Source organism: Amblyomma americanum, chromosome 6 (assembly GCF_052857255.1).
Source record: "Amblyomma americanum isolate KBUSLIRL-KWMA chromosome 6, ASM5285725v1, whole genome shotgun sequence".
Taxonomy (NCBI): Eukaryota; Metazoa; Arthropoda; class Arachnida; order Ixodida; family Ixodidae; genus Amblyomma; species Amblyomma americanum.
The window spans coordinates 37,371,442-37,393,048 of record NC_135502.1 but is presented as its reverse complement, the minus strand read 5'-3'; the positions used below and the strand labels follow the sequence as shown (position 1 = coordinate 37,393,048).

The 21,607-nt window shown below is 48.8% G+C and overlaps 1 protein-coding gene and 1 long non-coding RNA gene across 8 annotated transcripts in view; one reads left to right on the top strand and one right to left on the bottom strand.

The window, feature by feature from the left end:
* zfh1 (Zn finger homeodomain 1) overlaps nucleotides 1-21,607 on the top strand; it is a 653,856-nt gene that overhangs the window by 480,944 nt on the left and 151,305 nt on the right. For all 7 annotated transcript variants that reach the window (XM_077669117.1, XM_077669116.1, XM_077669115.1 and 4 more), the window contains exons 2-3: nucleotides 665-1,112; nucleotides 1,527-1,720. In XM_077669117.1, the coding sequence (XP_077525243.1) occupies nucleotides 665-1,112; nucleotides 1,527-1,720 (642 nt within the window). The remainder of the gene's footprint in view (nucleotides 1-664; nucleotides 1,113-1,526; nucleotides 1,721-21,607) is intronic.
* LOC144136623 (uncharacterized) overlaps nucleotides 1-21,607 on the bottom strand; it is a 139,142-nt gene that overhangs the window by 85,946 nt on the left and 31,589 nt on the right. The gene's annotated exons all lie outside the window — the stretch shown is intronic.

Below are 21,607 nucleotides of genomic sequence, written 5' to 3'. Positions count from 1 at the left end.
TTTATACAAATACTGCAAAGGGGGCAAAGAAAAAATCAGCACTTTGCCGACCGGTGCGAGCGTTTAGGTCTCATAAAATGCGCATTAATCGGCGAGCACCTATGGCAGAATTTTTTTCGCCCCTTATTGCTTCGGTAATTTCCACAACCGCGAACTAATTCACTCCTTGTCATGACTGTGCTTGTTATGCCATGCTAAAGTGGTTGCTTTGCGTGTGGTTTTTTGTGTACGGAACGATGTCCCCGTTGCAACACATTTCGCTGCATCGACAGTGAACTAAGTCAGTCAGTTTCAACCAACGTGTGTAAGTACTACTAATAACAGCAAAATTGGTTTTGAGCCAGTTACATATCTTGGTAATTTTAGAAAAGCACGAAATAAATCAACACAACGCACATTTAAAGTACGGCACAGGAGTTTACAGCACCTACTTTAATTCAAAGGGTGCTGTCTTTCGGGTAACACAAATGAGCATGAGAGATATGATTAGATCATCTAGTCCTATCGCGCATGCTGGCTTTTGAGTTACCTAGACGATATTCTTGCATATCAGCTGGTATCATTTTTAGTCCATTGTTCCCCCTTCACTACCGTCAGTGCTTAATCAACAAGAACTACCTCTCAGTTTCACCTGAATAATTTCCCTCTCTCTCTCTCTGTGCAGTGGAGCCGGACGGCATGGCCGAGGACGCCGATCAGGTGGATGCCTCGGCGGCCGCCTCGGCCGACTCCCCCCCTGCCGCTACTCAGGAGGGGGGCCTGCCGCCGCCCACTTCTGCCGCCTCGCCCCGCGCCGAGGACGGCTCTTCCTCGGCGCAGGAGCGCAGGCTGAGCGTTCTCGGAGGAACCAAGCTGCTGCGGCCCGTGCTGGTGGCTGCGGTGCCCGAGTCCCCTCCCTGTTCGCCCAACCTGGACGACGAGGCGCCGCTGCAGATCGACGAGGACGCCCCGACGCCGCCCAGCCCGTCCTCTTGCCCGCCGTCGCCAGCACCACCGACGCACTTCGTCGCGACCACTGCTTCGGACGACCCTGCAGCCGAATCTCCGGTCAGCCGCTGCGACCTCGTCGTCAACGGACACGACGAACCAAGCGGCGTCGGCAGTGCGTGGAGGTGGGCCTCTTTGTTCCGCTTTCTAAGCATGAAAGGCTTTTACGTTTTATCAATGGTGACCTGACCTGCGCACCCGACTTCGAGTCGAATTAACTTGCTTGAACTTTGTCCGCGGCATAGCTTTTCGAAATCTACGCTGACATCTTGGGAGATATCAGCTGTGTGCTCAGTCAGCGGAAATATACCGTTTCTTTTTGGCCACCTGGTGCGGCTGAGTGAATCTTGTTTAGCTGGATTTACCTGAATCGGCCACGTCCGAATTCCTGGTAATGTGTGTCAATCGTTGCTGTAACGGGAACGGGTAGCCCCTCTTGTGCGATTACCTTCTTCCCTCTACTCAGGGTAGTTCTGCCATTGCCCACTTATATCATTCCGTGCAATGGATGCTGATTTTTGCGTCATGCGTTTCTGCAGCCACCTCGAAGGCGTCGCCAATGGCGAAGCGAGCAGCGGAGGTGGCGACCCACAGAGGCGCAAGCCAGGCGGGCCCCCGTTCGAGGCTGAAGAGGCCAAGATTCGCGAGTACCTTCAGCGCAGCGATACTGCCGTCATCTACCCGGAGCCAGTGGAAGCCGCCAGCGCTCCAGACGTCGCGCCCCAGCAACAAGGTACTGCGGATTCTGCAACGCTCGATTCACTGCTGCGTCTCTGCATCCGTATCTGTCGCGTGTACCTAAGGCAGAAATCAGCTGCAAGGGAGAATTAATGGCGCTTTCGCTGTTCATGCAAAATAGTGAGCAATCAAGCGAGGCACAGCCGCTGAAACTGCACTCTTTGGACCTCGCTAAGAAACATATATCTCTTCTGTGGTGTAGCCTATAGGCTTTGCGCGCAACTATACAGGAATCATGCAGATGAAGAACCGAACAAGAAGCGCTAATTTTTTGCCTGAGATGAAATGTTGGCCGCAGAGCCGATCCGTCGCCGAAAGTGTCCACTTGTCCCGCTTCACAGCCGCTATCCACTGCTTTCTACGCTAATAGCGTTGATTTTCATTTGCCTTACCACGTCGCGTCGCTACAGACGCATGCGTCACCACAGACCTTTAGATGGCCTCGAATTTACTCCAGCTTCTTTTTCGCAAATGGTATAAACAAAACTATGCCTTCGACAGCGACTGCCTCTTACACTATTTTTTTTTCGTTCTTGAAACCGTGAAAGGCTTGTGTCGGATTTCTGTTCTTAATCCATGGGTATACACAGCAGTAGATTTTATTTTGTGAATGCATCAACTGCAGCTATTTGCTGTCGTTTTCTAAAAGTACGGTATTATCTGAACTTGTTCGAAATTCATCCTCGACCATCGTCTGTTTCGCCTGGCGGAAAAATAAAGGCGAGAGAAGCTTTTGGCGGATCCAGAAACGATGAGTGACGTCGCTCAACAAATTCCCCTCCACCATCTCCAAACACCCGGAGAGCACTCGATTGGCGCGCTAGCCGCTAACACTCGCAGCGTTCTCTCTGCTTCCGGCAGCCCCAGCAGCAACAGCCGCTGCTCTTCACCTCGTAAAACATGACAAGTGGAACGGGCCGCCGCCGTTTCCCCAGTGGCGGCCATTGCCGCGGGCGCACGTGCGAGCTTGCCGCGCTCGACTCCCATCCCGTCCGCGTGCTCGTGCTCCGGGCCGGCCCTTTTGTGTGTGTACACTAAATCACGGCTACCGAAAATCGCGCCACGAGGGAGGAGCGCCACCGCACAACGCTGCATTATGCCGCGAGGTGGCGATAGCGCGTGCGCGCACTCTCACAATAGCTTCGTTTTTGTCACGTGACCGGACGCGCGTGACCGTGGTAGTAAGTAACGAGCGCGCGCTGCTACCCGGACGAGACCCATCGAACGCGCTGTTGAGGCGAGGCTATGCCACGTGCGCTCTATCTGTGTATACGCGTACTGCGGGATGCGCTGCTCGCCCTGAGCTGCCCCTCCAACCGTGATATGTCACTGCGAAGACTGTGGCGGCGGTTTTCCAAAGGGCCAAGCCCGGAGGTTTCGCGCTCTTCCCTCTACATGGATGGCGCGGGATGACTTCGAATGGCGAGGGCGCTTGTTCTGCGCGCGTGTGCACCGCACCGTGCGACGACGTGCAGGGAACCTAGCGTCTCTTCATCTGTCCAGCAGAGGCAAGCGCTTGCCCCGTTAAAGCGGAGCGTGCGCGGCGCCCAAAACGCAGCGCTTCCGCTTCCGCTGACTGTGACTTCCGGCCCACTAGCACTCGGCGCGTTCCCCACGTTGACGTGACGTTGGCGGGCAACTCACGGCGCTCTCGCTCGCTGAGGCGCGTATAGAATATGGCCTCCACTCCTCGTCAACCAGTCACCTCCCCCCCCCCCCCCCCCCCCACTCCTTTCCTCCCCTCAAACCCTTGTTCTGGACGTCGGTGCGCGCCGATTTATGCCTCTCCCTTTGGAGACGCGAGCGGCCAGAATTAATTAGAGCACCCCTGAAGTGGCCCGAGCGGGGAAACGGGGCTGCTCCTGCTGTGAATGCCGTCACCTCGTTTCTACCTCCTCAGCTTAGAGCGCTCCTGGAAACCTCGCGCCGGCTTCCTGTCCCTTCCCCACTGCCTCTTCCTTCCCCACCGCCTCCTCCAACTTTCTCTTGGTCCCGCACGCTTTAACAACGTCATGAACCCAGTGGCAAATGGATGGCTAACAAGCGGGCCCACCGCTCCACTGCCGGATGGAACGAATTGAAGAGAAAGAAGAGAGTCCTGCAGCCCGCCGCCGCGTATACGTTGGCAGAGCGGGAAGCGATATTCCCCTCCCCGTTCTAACACAGCGAAAAAGTTTCCCCGCGTCCCGTACGTAACCGTCCCGACGTTACAAATCGGAAGATGCCGCCGTCCCTACACCGCTCTGCTGCCTCTTTCCTTCATTCCCCACTCGCCCGCCCACGAGCCCATGCTCGTCCCGGACATTTTCCTCCGCCCGGCGAAACATTAAAAGCGACTCGCAGCCCCCTCCTTGTGCGGGGCAGCCTGCCGCCTCCCTCGCTCTATGGTTAAAAGCTCCCCCGGTCGACTCGAGGACGTGCGAGCGCCCACTCTCGCGGCGGCTGCGGCGTCGGGCTGACTCAGGAGCGGTGCCGCCGTTGGAGCCTTTTCAATCACGGCGTCGCTCGGTGGATGCTCCCCCTTCCCCGCATCCGCGCTTGAAGAGGAGAAGGAGCTGGGGATGAGCGTGGCCCGGGAGGGAATATGGGCACGCCGAGCTGGGACGGAGCGTCGCTCTCTCAGGAAGGAAGCGGCCCAAGGTGCCGCGCAAGCAGCAGCACAGGCACCACTGGCGCCTACCCACCCCGACTGACTTGATGCGAGGGCCCGCGTACTGGAGGGGCATCACCGGCGTCTATCCCTACCCGGGACGAATTCGCGCCCTTTTGTCTGCTGGAAGCGGGAAAGGCACAGGAAGAGGAGGTAGGGACCATAAAGGAAGAGAGCTGCCCCCCCCCCCCCCACCCTCTCCCCCGCCCGCCGTGGTCCTGAATCACACTTCCCGTGTGCGTAGCCTCGGACGCTGGCCTTTCCGTCCCGTCACCGTGTTCCCTTGCACCGCCGTTCGCCCGCTAGGCTTTTTCACTTCCTGCGTCCCGCAGTGTCCGTGCCCTGTCGGTAGTGTTTTGAATTCGGCGCATCGTTAGCTATGACGTGGCTTTCACGCGGTCCTCCAGTGAGCCTCGTGCTGTCATAAGCACTCAATAGCTTTTTTGGCTCCTCCGGTTTGCTCTGGAAACTGTGTCGTCGTCTCACATACTACCTGCCTGCATGACTTCAACCTCAACTCTTGCTTCGTGAGTATTAAGGGACCTGGGCGCAGGTCCCGTAATACCAGTTGTCATGAACTGCAGTTCTTTAACTCAGAAGCGTTATGAATAATATTATGCCTCATCATCCGTTTGTGACGATTGCTCCGTTGACATTGCCGTGCTTACGGAGGCCTGGTTGTGTGCAAAAATTAGCAGCGCTGAATTTTTTACCGACGAAGAGTATTAATCTATTTACCACTATGATCGGTATATGAGATCTGGAGGAAACATATTAGTTGGTGTAGCTGATCTTTTGGTATCCAATATGGTCATAATTAGCGCTTCCTCGGAAACCATTTGTGTGAATATCCAGTGCAGTCACCACAACTTATTGGTGTTTGCATGCTATCGATCACCCAGTTCTGCATCTGTATTTAATTATTGCTTGCATAACGTTTTGAAGAAGCTAGTTTTGAGGCTCCGGCATACGCCATTAATATGAATAGGTGATTTTAAGTTTCTAAATATAGACTGGGCACCTCACCGTCCAACTCTCAGAGCGGTCACCTGAAAATTTATCTTTCATCAATTAATTAAACCAATTTCATTAATTTATTTTTTATTAATCAACTTTACCCAGCTAGTTGATCACGCTTCTTCAGCTAATGTACTCAATTTACTTCCCACCACAGTGCCAAACATTATATATTTGTTAAAGTATTTTCCTGGTTTAAGCGGCCGTTGCTTCGTGCATTCCTACATAAAGAAAAAAAAAACCGTTGCCCTTCCAATTACTTACTCAAAGCCTATCAGCAACTGAAGTAAAGCCGACTAGACTTTAGTTAACAAAAACATACTTGCTGGGCTTCGTCGACCACACTTGTATACCATTGCATATGGTCTCCTGAAAACATACATGGCCTTGATGTACCGTTACACTGAAACGACTGCTCAACAAAAAGAAGCTCCTTTTTCTTTCAGCTAAACAAGGAAATAATCCGTCTCGTTGGCATGCTTATTCCACAGCTTCCAGGGAGGATAAGCACGTTTTTTTTAAACCAAAAACTTCCGTCACTTCCTTCAAATTTCGCGTCAAAATCTTGCACCATTCTGAAACCCACTGTGAAGGCTACCATATAACTGTTGCATTCAAATTACCATCCTATACGCTGTGAAGGCTGCTGTTCGGATTTAAATGCCGTGTTTTCAAACGCATTCTCCGAATTTCATTGACTGCTGTGCCGGGTTTGTATAATCGCGATTTTTTCCCTATGGATGCTAGTGCCAATGATTTTGGCAGCGCATTATTTTTCTTATTTATTTTTATGCCGATCCTAGCGAATGCAATTGCTTCGGTCGAAGTAATCAATTTAATTCGCAAACTAAAATTCTCCCCGTGTATTGGCAGCGACGAAATTAATTCAAAATTAAAATATATATATACTAATGTTTTCTCATCCATGCTTTTATCGAACATTTTCTCGCTGTCAGTTCAGTGTTCCTCTTTGGCGCATGACCGGAAAGGGGGCAAAGGTGGTCTCTTTATACAAAGCAGGCAATGCACAATCCCCGATAAATTACAGACCGATGTCACTAACCTGTATTCCTCGTCAACAGTGTATTAGAACACGTTATCTACTCTAACCTTTTCTCCTTTCTCGAATCTAACTCATTTTCAACTCCGCTCAACGTGGCTTTCATAAGTACTACTACTGTGAAACGCAGCTTCTTTCCTTTACTCATGACAAAGCTTCAGCTTTTGATTATGATTCGCCTATTCACTGCATTTTTCTTGATTTTGCCGAGGCATCTGGCAAGGATTCTCATCACTTATTTTTACTAAAGATCAGCACATTAATAATCGATCCAGAATACCGAAATTGATTGAGTGCTTTCTAATTAGCAGTTCTCATTACGTAATAGCCAACGACTGTGCCTCACCGTTTTGGGCAGCAAAATCTAGTGTCTCGGATGGTTCCGTGTTTATTCGTTTACTGTTTACTGTATTTCCTGTATTAAATTATTTGCTGATGATTTTGTTCTTCATCATAAAATAACTAAGCCTTGTGATAGTCTTTTCCTACAATCGGGCCTCGGTATTATTTGTAATTGGCGTACCACTTGGCTAAAACTCTTAATATCAATAAATTATGCGCTTCGCTATCTCAAGCCGTTCAAATCCTGCCTATAGCTATCCGAGTGCAAAATAGTGACGGTCTCATAGAGCATGTTAATGCATATAAATATCTAGAGTTGCACATAATAACTTATCAAAGAATACCCACGATAATTACACCGCAAAGAATTCGAACTTCACTCTTGACAAACTGCGGCGCAATTTTGCTCAGTTTTTATTACGTACTAAATTAATATTATTAATATTATAGCAATCTCTTGTGCGCAGTTTGGTGCTCTGCTAAACATACTCTTATTAATGTTACTGAAGCCATTAAAAAACAGATCTGCCCACTTTAAGGTTCCTAATTAGTCGCGTACAACTTGACCTTCACTCATTAAATGTATTTTCGAACTACCCGACTTATATATACCAGGAAAAAATTTCACATCTGTGTCTTTTTCATAAAATATTCTTTCATAATTCATCCCTGAAGCGCGAACATGCAGCTCAGCCCTCATATTTATCATTCCGTGTATATCACCGCCATAAAGTTTTCATGCTGTCGAACCAATGAACTTAGCGATTCTATTTTACCCAAGACTTGCGCAGTGTAGAACCGCCTTTCCCCATCCATCACATCAATCGAAGAAGCGTTGCTATTGAGATCAGCTGTCACTAACTGTTTTGTGTAACTTTTTGAGAAGTTGCATGTTTTTCTTGACTGTTCTCCGCGTTTAGCCGTATGCTCTTTTTCCTTTCGTTTTTTTTTCCTTTGTCTGTAATCTGTAATATTTTGCACATTGTTCTGTTTTGTTCGTTTGTTAAATATTAAGGCTGCGTCCTGTGTAATGCCCACTTGCTCTGCGGGTTATGTAATAAATAAAAACATTTGATTCCCGAAGGTTCCGTCAAGTTCAAATGAGCGAATAATTAGTTCTTGCAACCTCGCAAACGCATACATGCGGCTACAAAATAAATCTGCCCAGATTTGCTATATCTGCGTCGTTGAGGAAGAATTCGTCCTTATCCGGAGTCTTTAAAGGAATTGTTGTGCCCGCGGACTAGGCGGCATTTTTCTTCGCATGCTAGAATTCGAGTGAACGGTATAGATTTCCTTTGAAACCTGGATTTTGAATGAAATCCTTCGCTTTTAATGCTTCGGCACAATATATCGCTGTTGGCTTTCGAGATCATTGTTTCTGTTTTACCAGGCATTTCGAGTCACATATTTCTCCTGGCGTAACCTACAGGCAGTTTCTACCGGCTGCGAATAGGCTTTCAAGTACTATACAGCCTGTTTCAACCGCTCTTACCCACCCATCATCTGTCTTGATCGTCTCCAATTATGTCCCTTCTTTTCCTCTTCCCACCCTCCCTCAGGCCATTGTCTGGGCCTTCACTGACTGAAGTTCTTCCCTGTTTCCACAGCAAACTGTCGGTTGGACTTCGTCGCCCTGGTCCGCCGCTCTTTCTTTAGCTACGCTAGCCAGTTTATATCTTCTTGCAGCACTTCTAATCTGCTGCGCGTAACAAGCCGGGTGTGACCGTAGTGGTGGATTCAAGGGGAAGGCAGGGGAGAGGCCGCCCTTCCCACCCCCAAAGAGGGTGTTTCTATAGAAAAAAACCTTGAAAAACATCTTTTTTTGTTAATAAGGCCCAAGGAATGCATTGTGCAAATTGGATGAGACCCCCGAAACTGTCCCCTCAAACAACCACCCTAAAGTTCTCTCCCGTGTGACCGTGCCATTGTTTGCTTGAGAAACTGCTGCTGGTCGAGTAGGCGGTTTCTGCAGGACATGTAGCCTATGCTCCTAGAATGAAACGTCAGTTCACTGTTCACTTTCAGTGCATTTTCATAATTTTTCTATAATGATTCTGTGCTTTCACTGCGAGCAATTATTCATAACTTGGGCAGCGCACGAACGATTCCTGTCGTAGTTGTGTGTGTGTGTGTGTGTGTGTGTGTGTGTGTGTGTGTGTGTGTGTGTGTGTGTGTGTGTGTGTGTGTGTGTGTGTGTGTGTGTGTGTGTGTGTGTGTGTGTGTGTGTGTGTGTGCGTGCGTGCGTGCGTGCGTGCGTGCGTGCGTGCGTGTGTGTGTGTGTGTGTGTGTGTGTGTGTGTGTGTGTGTGTGTGTGTGTGTGTGTGTGTGTGTGCGTGCGTGCGTGCGTGCGTGCGTGCGTGCGTGCGTGCGTGTGTCTGTGTGTGCGTACGCGCGTGTGTGTGTCAGCTATATTCGTAGGAAACAACGCGGCTGAGAAAATCGATATAACGTAATTTGCGATGTAATGTTCTATCTTGCCATGATGCGAAACCGCAGTCATTTCAACGATAGCCATTTCCCGGACAAGTACTGCGCATTACTGTACTGCTCCCAAAGGATTTCGCGTTAATGGCAGATCGCCTTGTAACGCGATACGGAGTTATTTTGGAACTCAGCTAGCTGTTGCAGGCTCAAAGTCGTGTTGATTTCCAGCTCCCCCTCCAAATAGAACGGCATTTTGAGGCGAACGAAAAGTTGTTCTCCCTTCTGTCATTATCTTCTAACCATCGAGTCCGAAGATGATAATGGGTGATACGCACAATGCCTCTAGGGGACAAACGTGATGCTCGTTCTCGTAGGAGTGAAAGCCAATAAAACGTGTATTTCGTCCCGCTTCATCAATACAATCATTTATTCGAGAGAGCTGCATTCTTGGGAGCCCGTCCTGCGCTGATCGCTTCTCTGGAGAGCTTAGAGGGGAAGCACATTATTTTCTTTTTTTTTCCTCAGTGGTCCCTTCCGGAGAGAAATTTCTCAACTTGTGTGCGAGGAGCTTAAGGTCATGGCTTCATTTCCCCATCACACTGCTTTTCAATCTTTCAGACATAGTGATCGCCAAGAAACAACTTTGTTCTGGTCGTTACATGTCAACCTCTTGAAGGTCGCTTTCTTCTTCTTTTTTCAATTTTATTCCGCCTTGTATCGCAATACTGCCGAGTACAGAATCTCTTTCTATCGGTTCATTTGATTCTGTGACAGTTGCACAATCGCGCCACGCGCGCTTTAGTCTAGCCTGCATTGTTCCATTGCGTCGGTGCTGTTTAAGCAGGGCAATTCCGGGAACAGAAATCTGCGCGTTTTATTTCGGAGAATTCGAGTAGTATGGTTCTTCTGTTTCACGGATAAGTTATTCAGCCCAGATAATCCGTCTTTGGGCTGACATGATGCTGCGAATAATTTTTGATAGCTTCGTGTGTGACTGCCTTTTCTGTGAGGATATAGTTTGACATATCTCTAGCAGTTTTTTTTTACATGGCCATTAATATAATTATACGTGTTGGACAACACACGTGCTGTGCAGCATGCCGTTTGTCAGACCACTGCGAATTGATTTCGGCCTTCATGTTGTCTTCAACGCCCATATATTTCAGCTCTATAATACGCGCGTATACATGAGCGTTTTCATCAGTTTCTCTATAGGAACTTCAGAAAGCAACTGGCATGTGAAGGTGATTATCGTACATGCAGAGTTTCTAACTGGCACGCTTGTTGCATAATCTCACTCACTCACTCACTCACTCACTCACTCACTCACTCACACTCACTCACTCACTCACTCACTCACTCACTCACTCACTCACTCACTCACTCACTCACTCACTCACTCACTCACTCACTCACTCACTCACTCACTCACTCACTCACTCACTCACTCACTCACTCACTCACTCACTCACTCACTCACTCACTCACTCACTCACTCACTCACTCACTCACTCACTCACTCACTCACTCACTCACTCACTCACTCACTCACTCACTCACTCACTCACTCACTCACTCACTCACTCACTCACTCACTCACTCACTCACTCACTCACTCACTCACTCACTCACTCACTCACTCACTCACTCACTCACTCACTCACTCACTCACTCACTCACTCACTCACTCACTCACCCGCAGCACTTAATGCATGAATACTTGCAGTGCGTGTAGCAGCAGGCAATTTGCTCACCAGGGAAAGTTTTGGCCTTCAACAACTTTTCTTTTCGAGAAAACAAAAAGCAGAGTCACGTGGGGCCTTAATTTCTATCTTGTCTGTACTTTAAAACTACCTCACCACGCGGCGGGTATCGGCCAAACTTTTCTGCCCAGTGCCTGGGCCCTGTTTTCTGCTTCTTCACAGCCCGCGCCCGACCCTCCCGCGCTGTGTGTGGTGGCGCCCCTGCTGAAAGCGAAGCGCTACGTGTCCGGCATGCAAATCTGTCGACTTTATTAGGCGAGCGACAAAGCCTTCCCTTTTCTTCGCCAGGATAAAGGGTCTTAAGGAGGAAGGAAGAGGGGAGTCCAGCGAGGGGCCTGGAGAAAGTTTAATTGGGAAGCGTGCCGAAGAGAAGGCCTTCCCTCCTCAGCCTCCGTGCGCACGGGCTAGCGCATGCAAGAAACGCGGGCAGGCCCGCTCCCTCCCTGAATACTGGGAGGCAACAGCTCCACTTGTTAGCGTCCTTTTAACCCTCCCCCTCCTTTGCTCGGCGGACGTCGCGGTGCCTTGCATGCCGGAGAAAACGAGCCACCGCACGCATCGCGCGGTGGTCCATCGGTGCTGTAAGCCCGGAGCGCGTCGCAGCAGCCGGGACAGAGCCTCCGTGCGAGCGCAGTGGGCGGCGGGCGCGACTTAAGCGATTGCCGCGGGCGGCAATGTGGCGCCTGCGAGTCGTATGGAGCGACCGTTTACAACCCGGTCGGCTCCCGCGCGCGCCTCGTCGTCGTTTAATGTCCGCCCAATCAGCTCGGAGGCCGCCGCCGATGCGGCTTGCGCCGGGTCTCTTCAGGCGGCGGCGGGGAGTCCGTGGGCGCTGCGTCGATGGGGACAGAGGGCTGCGAACGGGTCACGCTAGATGGGTGAGGTCTGCGGAGGGCCGAAACTCACTGGTGTATGGAGAGTCCCTAACGTCGCGAACTTGGCCGCTGGCTGCTGGGGCGATTTCTGTACGTTCAGGAGATGTCCGTGACTCCGGTCATCGCTATCTAGGTGGCGTGCGTCGAGGCGGTGTTGTGACAGTCTGGAATTGAAACACCCCAACCTCAACGTTGTGATAGAGCGATCAAAACAGATATGACTTTCTCTGCTCTTCTGTATCGAAACCCCACTGGTGCTGAAAATAATTTTCGAATGAACGTGTTATTTATTTACACTTCATTATTTCTCGACCCTTTTGAATACTACTCGTGGGTCCACACCTGAGTCGCTAGTTTGCAAAGCTTGCTGCGTTTATATTTTTCTGCTTGCAGAGAAATCAGGACGCGATTTTTTTACTGATTCTCAGAAGTACTTGGTGTAGGAGTTCGCTGTGATTAAAAAAACACAAAAAAAAGCTGGAAGCATAGCAGAATCTCAAGAGCTTCCGCTCTTGTAGACTCCATTAATTAAAAACCCGTGGCAGAAGATACGCGCCTGTTTCTGCAAAAGGTTCTGCAGTCCGCTTTCACGAAAGGGATCTTACTGTAGCGCGAGTCAAGGAAAACGATGCCTTAATTGCCTTCAGTAGTTAGCTTATTGTGGACGCGGCCTTAATACCACATAGACTCGAAGCACATCCGGCATTGTTCAACTTACGCAGAAGAGGTGGTCGAAAGAGAGCTTAGGAGGCGTTTTTTCGCTCATACTTTAATTTCAGGCTTCACCATCTATAACTGTAAATACGAATATTTTGTCCACGCATTGCGGTCAAGGTGCATCATCCTGAACTTCATCATTCTTCTAAGTTTCCATCTTGCTGTCTTTTCTGGAAGACAGCTTCGGTACCGACTTGATGGTATAGTTTCTTTCCTTCGATCGTCGCCCGCGACCGGCCTTGGTGACAAAGTGTTACCCAGGGTGCAATGAAGAGGGACCTATGCTATATACGAGGGAACTTGGGAACAGGAGGGAATGGGACGGGGGGCCCGAAAGGCAACCTCCCCGAAAGATGGCGCTACAGTATATGCGCAACCCGAGGCGTGCAGTCAGCCGGCAGGCAGTAGTCATCGCGTGCGCGTAGCCACAGCAATAGATAGATATCCAAGCAAAGGACCCTAAACAGACCCGACGAAAAGGTCGGGGCTAGCCCTCTTCGCGGGGACGCGGGCGGAGAAGGCAAAATCTGCGAATTGCAGCAAGGGAAGGAAAGAGGGGGAGGGGGGGGGGGGGGGGGGGGAATGCAGAGCGCGACAATGGCGTTACTGAAAGTGAACGAGAGGGAAGACGGGTGAGCAGGGAGGGAGGATGCGGCGCGAATGACGTTGTGCGCGGTAGCGTCTTCTTCCTCCCCTGGCAATCGCGAGACGACGTGAGGAGGACTAGTGGCCCTCATAAAATGGCGGACTCCGGAGACGTGAGGTGCTGTCCTAACGGCACCGCTATGCTGGGCCCAACCTTCTCGAGAAAGGTCTTTCTCTCTCGCCGTCGAGTCCGGGGCGTCCATCTCCGTTGGGGAGGGACCCGGTGCGATTGGCGTCGCGTTGTGCGGCGACGACGTATCATCCGGGCCTCGGCGCTATGCGAAAGGGGTCGCTATGAAGGTCCATCTCCACCCTTAGGAGCGAGCCGACGTTGGGTTCCTAATCGAGAACGTCGGTGGGGATAGGCCGTAGGCGCCGGAGCGGCTGTCGCGCAGGTTGCATCGTGCGCGAGGCACTGGTTTGCACCATCCTTCTACGTGTATACTCATTGGCGCCATCTATTAGAGCCGCTCACTGGTTTTAAGTTGTTCGAGATAACAACGAAAGTGGTTGTGTAACTTTTTTCTGAAGCAATGCCGGCAGAATTAAAACACACAACCTACTCGTATGCAGCAACCGCGCTGGCGGAATTTGCCAGAATCGGCGTACTGCCTCTCCAGCTGTACACTTAAAACATGCCGCATCCTGCTCGATCGTGACCATAGCTGAGATAACCGGCGCTAGTTTCGGCTGCGGACGGGTGTATATATTTGCGGCCTATACCCCACCTCCCCCGCAATAACGGCCCACCGGGTCGCGTAGATAATTGGGTGCAGGTCTCGGATTGCGTCCAGATTGACCTTGCGAACGAGCGGGACGCAGACGGCCGACTGTCTGTGCTTTCGCGTTCGTTTACTTCGTTGTTTAGCAACCTTGCATGTATACTGGTTACTCTCAGCGTGATCTTACTTTTTCTCTTGCTAAATGCATTCCTTATTTGCGTAGTCTTTAAAGCGACACTGAGGACATTTCCATCGAATTATTGTTCTCGGTAAAAATTGATTCTCTGGCTTCTTTAGGTACGTTAACTTTTGTCTGGCTTCAAAAACTGCATTTAAGGCTTAGAGAATTGAATTTTAAAATTTTTGCGCCCCTCCATTCAAACTAGTGACGTCTACACCGAGAAGGACTGACTTCTGCCGTTTTGGAGCGCATGTGTGTGTGTGAGAGCGAAAATTGGTAGAGGAAAGGCAGGGAGGCTAGCCAGAAGAATGTTCCGGTTGGCTACCCTGCTATGGGGGAGAGGGATGAGGGGACATAAAAGAATAAGAACTAGAGCAATGTGGTTTGTATCTAGCACGACAAACAATGACAGGCGCATTGAAATTCAAAGGCCGCCGCAGCAGTAGCCTGCACAACTTGAGGGCTCTGCGACCTGAGTAGAACGGATGTGCACTCCTCGATCACTGATACGAGGCAGACAGGCAGCGCAGACGTTCTAGTGTGTGGAAAGGCTGCTTGCCGTTGCGGTTGATAATGTTGATGACAACGAAACACATCCCGACCTCTTCTCGGAGCTATGAAGGTGGAGTATGCTTTGTACCAGCTATTGGGCAGCTGCATGGACTGGATTCAACAAATCCAGCATCTGCAGTGCATTCTGTGCAGCTGGCATGTGCAAGCTGGAAAGCAGCACACGCGTGGCGTTCACGATTGCCTTCAGCATTGCAATCACTTGCTCGTCTGCGACCTGGGCCGGTTCCTGACCTACTACCCGACCAGCAGTAGGCTCGACACACTGGGTGCGCGGTTACTGTACCATCACTGAGGGTATGGAGTGCTTCGGGAGCAATGGCCAGGTCACTGGCCGGTCCCGGTCTTGGACCGGAGTTGGGCCTTGTGCTCCATTAGGCTCAGGACACTGGGTGCGCAATACCTCATAGAGCGCATGACAGTGTAAAATAGCCTCCGGGATCCGCGTCAAGAAAAAAGGTGCTGACTCACGTAATTTGCTTGTGAAATCGTCCGGTGGTGGCGACACTTGTACTTCAATATTTGCCTTTTCCTAGCTCATAGAAGCTCCGCCTTCAGTGGAAGTAGTGTCTCTGTCATTAAAGCACAGTAATCTATCGACACAGGCCAACTTAATTGTGTCTCTTTAAGAACAGAGTGCTAGAGAATATCAGCATGCACTTTGAAGACGAATACGCCTATATGGGCGTGAAATGAGAGGAAGCTCTCTAGCGCACACCCTTTTTACTTGTTTGTGTTTAGAGTGCTCACTCCGCTTGGAACTTATGCGCGACGAGATTTCGGATCACTTTGTGCGTGAGCTTGAGCTTGCGAAGCAGGCGTTGTGTCCGTACGCACGCCGCTAAGCACACGAAGTCTAGCGATCACAGTGAAGATATATAGTGAGCTAGTTATGCTGAAATCGCCATCACAAGGTTACTCCTTCTTCTGCGGACGAAACACAATGCGTACTGCTGCAGCATCTTATCCGTAATATGGCCTCATAAACAGCATTTGCATGAAGACAGGTTTCAGAAGCTCTCTTGCACGTTCTAATGCACTTTAGAAACAAAAATGGCCAGGTCATCGAAATTCTCCGTAGACCGCCACTACTCCATTCCACGATGTGTTTGTTATGTAGAGAGCTTGTTAAGATACGACGGTGTCGATGGATGCACCTGCTTCACCGTTATGCATATGCAGGACTTAGGCTTCTCAGGCCGCTTCGCATCACTGACTCGTCTGCGGTTTTCAGTTTGATTCATGCAAGAAGTACAGCCAGATCTTACGCGTCCCGGACGTCTGTTTTAACATACTGTCACGACGACAGGCTTCGGGACTAATGATCTAAGTGTGCGTCCAACCACTCACCTTGCTTCTCACTCCTCGCATCTGGCTTCTATAGAAGCGAAATCGGTCACAACATCACTTTCTTAATTAGTTATACGAGGAAGAGCTGACGTCATACGCACGTAGTGCTTCCCGCTGCGATCCTGACAAACTTGCGCCGTTACATTGACGTCAGGAAAGTAATGTGGTGGTCATTAGCGGTCGCCCGTCATTCTTGATGTAAATGTAAAAAAGGAAGAACACATTTATATATGCACTCTTGTTTAAAGAGGCCGCCACTACTTCATTCTTTCTCTCTCTCTCTATCCGACTCGAGAAGTTTAATTAAGGCCATTGACGAGCTAGTGATAAATTGTTCCTTTTTTTTCCCGCCGAAACAGTCCCCGACAACGCGCGCAGAAGTGCAGCAGAAACTCACGTGAGGCGCATGCATACATCGGTTATACGCACGACGCCACTAGCGCCACCCGAGAAATTTCGCGGGTGAAAACTCATTCGGCGCAGCGCCTCGCGGGCTCTTTGTTGGGGAGTCCCGCTCATGCAGAGCTTTGAGGAGAAAGGAAGGAAAAAGGGGGAGGCAGGAGAGAGTTGTTCGCTTGTAACGAGTGTTGCGCCTACCTCAATCTCCCCTCGGCCGCGCCACGGAGATGCGGTTGTGTACGGGCCGGCCTGTCGCTGATTAATAGTCGCGCCAGTCCTGGACCTCAGACGCCAGGAGTGATGATCTTCCTGACTGGCCTGCGGGGCTAGCTAGACCGCTGAACGGGTTCTCTTGAGCGCAATCGAACGATGTTTTGCATTTTCTTTGTTTTGTTTATGTTCACTTCTGAAGGCGCGCGATCACTGTGGTGGTCAGTCGCTTGCACGAGTATGTGGCTAGGTAGAAAACGAACCTGCTTTAGCCTGTTGCCTGCGTGCTCCACTACATTTCACCAGGAGTGAATGATTCCTAGGCTCTCTGTCACCACATATAACGCCCTTTTCTCGCGCAAAATTTTAAGCAGTGTTTGCAGTCTGCAGTAAAAAAAAAAATTACTTCTTTGAGGTCTGTAGTAAAAAATATTAACAGGGTCACCAAATTCTGTTATATGTTGGCAATGCAATAGCATATTAGCAGCGGTTGATGCGTTTGCCTTAAGTGACGTCATTTCTGGTATGGCGGCGTCATTTCCCTCCAGCCAATGGGAATGCTCTCGTCTGGTGATGTCACTACCCTCCAGCCAGTGTGAATGCTCCGGTCTGGTGACTTCACTTTCCCAAGCCAATGGCGATTTTATGACCGACAATGCTTTTTGGCCCCATGGGGCTTCAAATGCTGTCGCTTTAAAAGCGCCCAAGGACGCCAGAAATTAGTAGGGAAGAAATTAATGCAATATCCTCAAAAGCCCCGTGCTTGTCCCGCAAGTGAACTGAAGTAATTGTTTTCCAGCCTTTTCAGCATATTTTCTTTTCCTCCTGCAGCCCCTCTGCTCGTCTTTTAGAAGTCGCTGTTTTTTTTTTGCGTTCTTCTAGTAGAGGAGTAAGTGTCAGAGTGTCAGCAACTGTCGGGAGATCCGAGGTCGCTGAATTTATCACATTCTTTCGTCCTACTGAAACTTCTCCAAACACAGCTGCTCAAGAGAGTTCATACAACGCAAGGAAGTTCTGCATATTTGCTATCTAATGGATGGTCACTCGTCCTATATATACACCAAGGAATTAGAGCTCCTCAATGTAATGACATTCCGCGGTATTGCGGGCAAAATGAATATTTCGGTAGCCCACATTATTACTGCTCCTCTGGAGCTGGAAGAGTTGCATGTAACAGTTTATCTTTTCTTTCCAACGCACTCCTCTTCTGATGAACCCTCAATAATCTTTCGCCCGTGCTCGCGAGTTGTCACCAATGTGAGGGCAGCTGCTGTGAAACCACTTTAATTGCCGCGAACTTTCGGAAAGGCAGCCTCGAGGTTATTTTTCAATTTTTTGTCGCTTCTTTGCCTCAATGTCGACCGCTTCCACGCAATAACGGGCACGTCGCCAAGAGCTTGATTTTGGAGTCGAGGCTGCCTGTGCGCTGTGGTCCGTGTCACGTCGACGTGATGTGCTTGCGAATAATAGTGGGTGATCGGGCTTGCTCCTCGTCCTGGGTGTTCCGTCCGGGGCACTTAATGACCGCGTGAAGGCCAATATAGAGAGGAAATGAACCACGGTATAAAGAACTTTTAAAGAAGGCTCGGAAAAGGAACTGAACCTCATCGAAGTGCGGTGATAGGGCATACCCTTAAGAAACTTGTTTACACAGTCTCTAGACTCTCCTTAGAGTTTCTGTCTATAAAGTCTATAGGCTCTCTATAGACGAACCCTAGAGAACAGTCTATAGGCAATGCAAATCCGATAGAAATTCATAGACAACCTACAGATTTATGGCCATACACTTTTTAGTGGACTTTAGTCTATATACAATGAGTAGACAAAAAGAAATATCTATAGGAAGGCAATACAGTCTATAAGAAGTCTATAGATCATTTTTATAAGGCTACTTACTTCTTCCTGCTTCTTAAGCAACGTTTAGATGCTATGGTATGAATAATGATTTTGGAACTGAACCTCATCGAAGTGCGGTGATAGGGCATACCCTTAAAAAACTTGTTTACACAGTCTGTAGACTCTCCTTAGACTTCTGTCTATAAAGTCTATAGGCTCTCTACAGACGAACCCTAGAGAACAGTCTATATGCAATACAAATCCGATAGAAATTCATAGACAATCTACAGATCTATGGCCATACACTTTTAGTGGACTTTAGTCTTTGTACAATGAGTAGACAAAAAAAATATCTATAGGAATGCAATACAGTCTATAAGAAGTCTATAGATCATTTTTATAAGGGTACCTACCTCTTCCTGCTCTCTTGAAACTGATCCCATAAGAAACTCAACAAGGCATTCAATGCGGGATTGAGATGGTCCATTCTGTAATATTACCTGCTTTATTCTGCTTCTTAAGCAACGTTTAGATGTTATGGTATGAATTATTTTCAGTAACAATCAATCGCGAAACTGATAGTGCCAACACATGTAAATGCTCACGTCATCTGCTGTCAAACAGCTTGCTATCGCATACTTGTAGGCAAACTCAATGGAACAGAGATGTGTCGGCAGCTTTTTGTGTATAGCGTGGTGTGCAAGGCCGGTTGAGCTACAGCCTCACATGAGGGAATCGGTGAGAAAAAAAAAAAAGCGACAGCCTTTTTTTCTGCGTGGACGATACGTAACCTTGCACCCGGCGTCAAAACCGCTACCCTGCATATAGTGAAGCAGTCATAGATGTAAATGTTTTTTCAAACATTGCCCTAACATTATTTACTTCTTGCGGTTCACAAGCCTGCTACGTTTAAAACACGCGTAATTGAGCTTCAATGCGTTCTCATTTATGGTTTAGCGAAAGCAGTTATTTTTTCTTTTTGCGAGTTTCGCAACTCTCCGTGTGTAACGGTAACGGAAGAACGTCCTTATGTTTTCAGTTAACTGTTTCTATCACGAAGAATAAGTACTCATATATGGCTTTTTCTAGCGACAAGACGGGTGAATGACCTCTCTTTCCTTGTTTTTTGTTGCTGTTTTTGTGTCAGTGCCTTGAAGCCCCAAGGAAAGAAAGATATATTGTCGCTTATAGTTGACTCGCCTCCTGATCTAGTTTCTATTGCCTACGGTGTTCGTTTCGTGGAGAGTTTTTCTTGCGCGGCTTTCAAAACGCTAAACCACTTCTCGCTAGCGACGAACAGCCAGATACGCGGAAAAATAAGAAAAAAAGGGGGGGTGGGGGATATTTTCTGCCCACACGCGAACAGGCAACACCGAACAGCGGCTCTTCCACGCTCACATCCCGTTCCGTTTTCTTTCTGTGTCGACTGGCGGTAAGACAGCGGGTTCATTTTTAACCATTTGGCCGCCGATGGGACGTCCTTAACGGCCGAGGGCCTTCGCCGTCCCACTTGTTGTTTGCCGAGCCGAATCTCTCTGTTCTCGACGTTTTTTTTTCTTTATATTCTTTTTTATACTTCAGACTTCCTTCTTCCTTTATTTTTTCTTCTTTCCATTCTATTCCCCGTCTTTCTGTCTTCGTCTAGTCCGTTGGACGTATCCGAAACGACGGTTCGGCACTTTCCCGCGGAAAACGAATGATGTCGACGGCTAAACTGTTGCCGGTCTGTGAAGTTGCCGCCGGTTGCCCGCTACATGATGACTAGCTTGATCTTGAATTTTTTTCTTTCCCTTTTGCTTTGAATTTATTCCTCCTTTCTGGTCTGGTCGTTCTTTTGTTTTGTTTTTCTGCGATCAATTCCTCTTCACCTCTTCGTTTAGCCACCTCCAGCGCTAAAAGCAACCCTTCCCTTACAAAAATTTCTTTTGTCAGTCTGTAGACTGTCCATAGACTTTTGTCTATAAAGTCAGTAGACTCTATAGACGGTCCATAGACTTTTGTCTATAAAGTCAGTAGACTCTCTATAGACAAACCTTAGAGGACAGTCTATAGGCAATACAAATCCTATAGAGAGTCTATAGACAATCTATAGATTTATGGCCATATACTTTAAGTAGACATTTGTCTATAGAGAGTCTATAGACTATAACTAGACAAAAAGTAATATCTATAGGAAGCCTATAAAACCTATAAGAAGTCTATAGACTGTCTATAGACGATTTTTGTAAGGGTTTCTTCCTATTTACCTCTTGTACACTCGAAGCCGCGGATGTCCTCAAAGGTGCGAGTCTGACAAATAGCCGTACGACGCTATCTTCATAACGTGCATCAAGAGTGGCATGAAAAGTGCCTCCCTAAAACACACTCCGTGTTGAACAGAAGGCAAGTCGCTCGCATGGTTATCTGTGAACGTACTGGCCAAAAGTGCTTTCAGAGCCTGTGTGTTATTCGCCGCCTGTAAGGCGCTGAAAAAGCACTTGACGTAAGTGGAATTTGCTCCTCAAATGTCACACTGTCTAAGGCGGTATAGTTGTGGCCTTCAGACTCATGCAAGCTGTAACCTGCCGGCTACGCCTCTCTAACCCACGCTAACTGAAGGCACGCGGCATTCAACGGTGTCTTTAGTCAGGCTAACCAAACCATTTCTTAATGTCAGCTTCAGGGAACGAGGCATTGAAATTTGTCAGGCTGGTTTATGATGGAAAAGCGGCCACAAAGTTTCTCCTGCAAAAACTAAAAAAAAAGGACAGCCATCAAGGTCACATCCACTTTTGTCGTACATAATCTATGTGCTCCATTTAAGCAAAAGCTAAAGCTCTAACCTCTCTCTATTCCTTGACTTAAAAGAGCGCATAATGCCACAGCATACTTCTGTCGGTTATATTATTATTCGCATTTATTAAAAGAACACCACCGCTGTCCTCTGGGTTCACGTTTTAAGCGCGAGATGCTTGCCAGCCCTATATTGTGAGCGTTTTTAGTGAAAACGCAAGCTCACAATCCAACTCAGGCGTATTTGGAGCCAGCGAAATTCGTTGTAACCCAGTTGAACACAAAGCGCAGTCAATGCAGTGAGCAAAAAAAAAAAAAAGACTAGAATTGGGGCCATCCGCCGTCA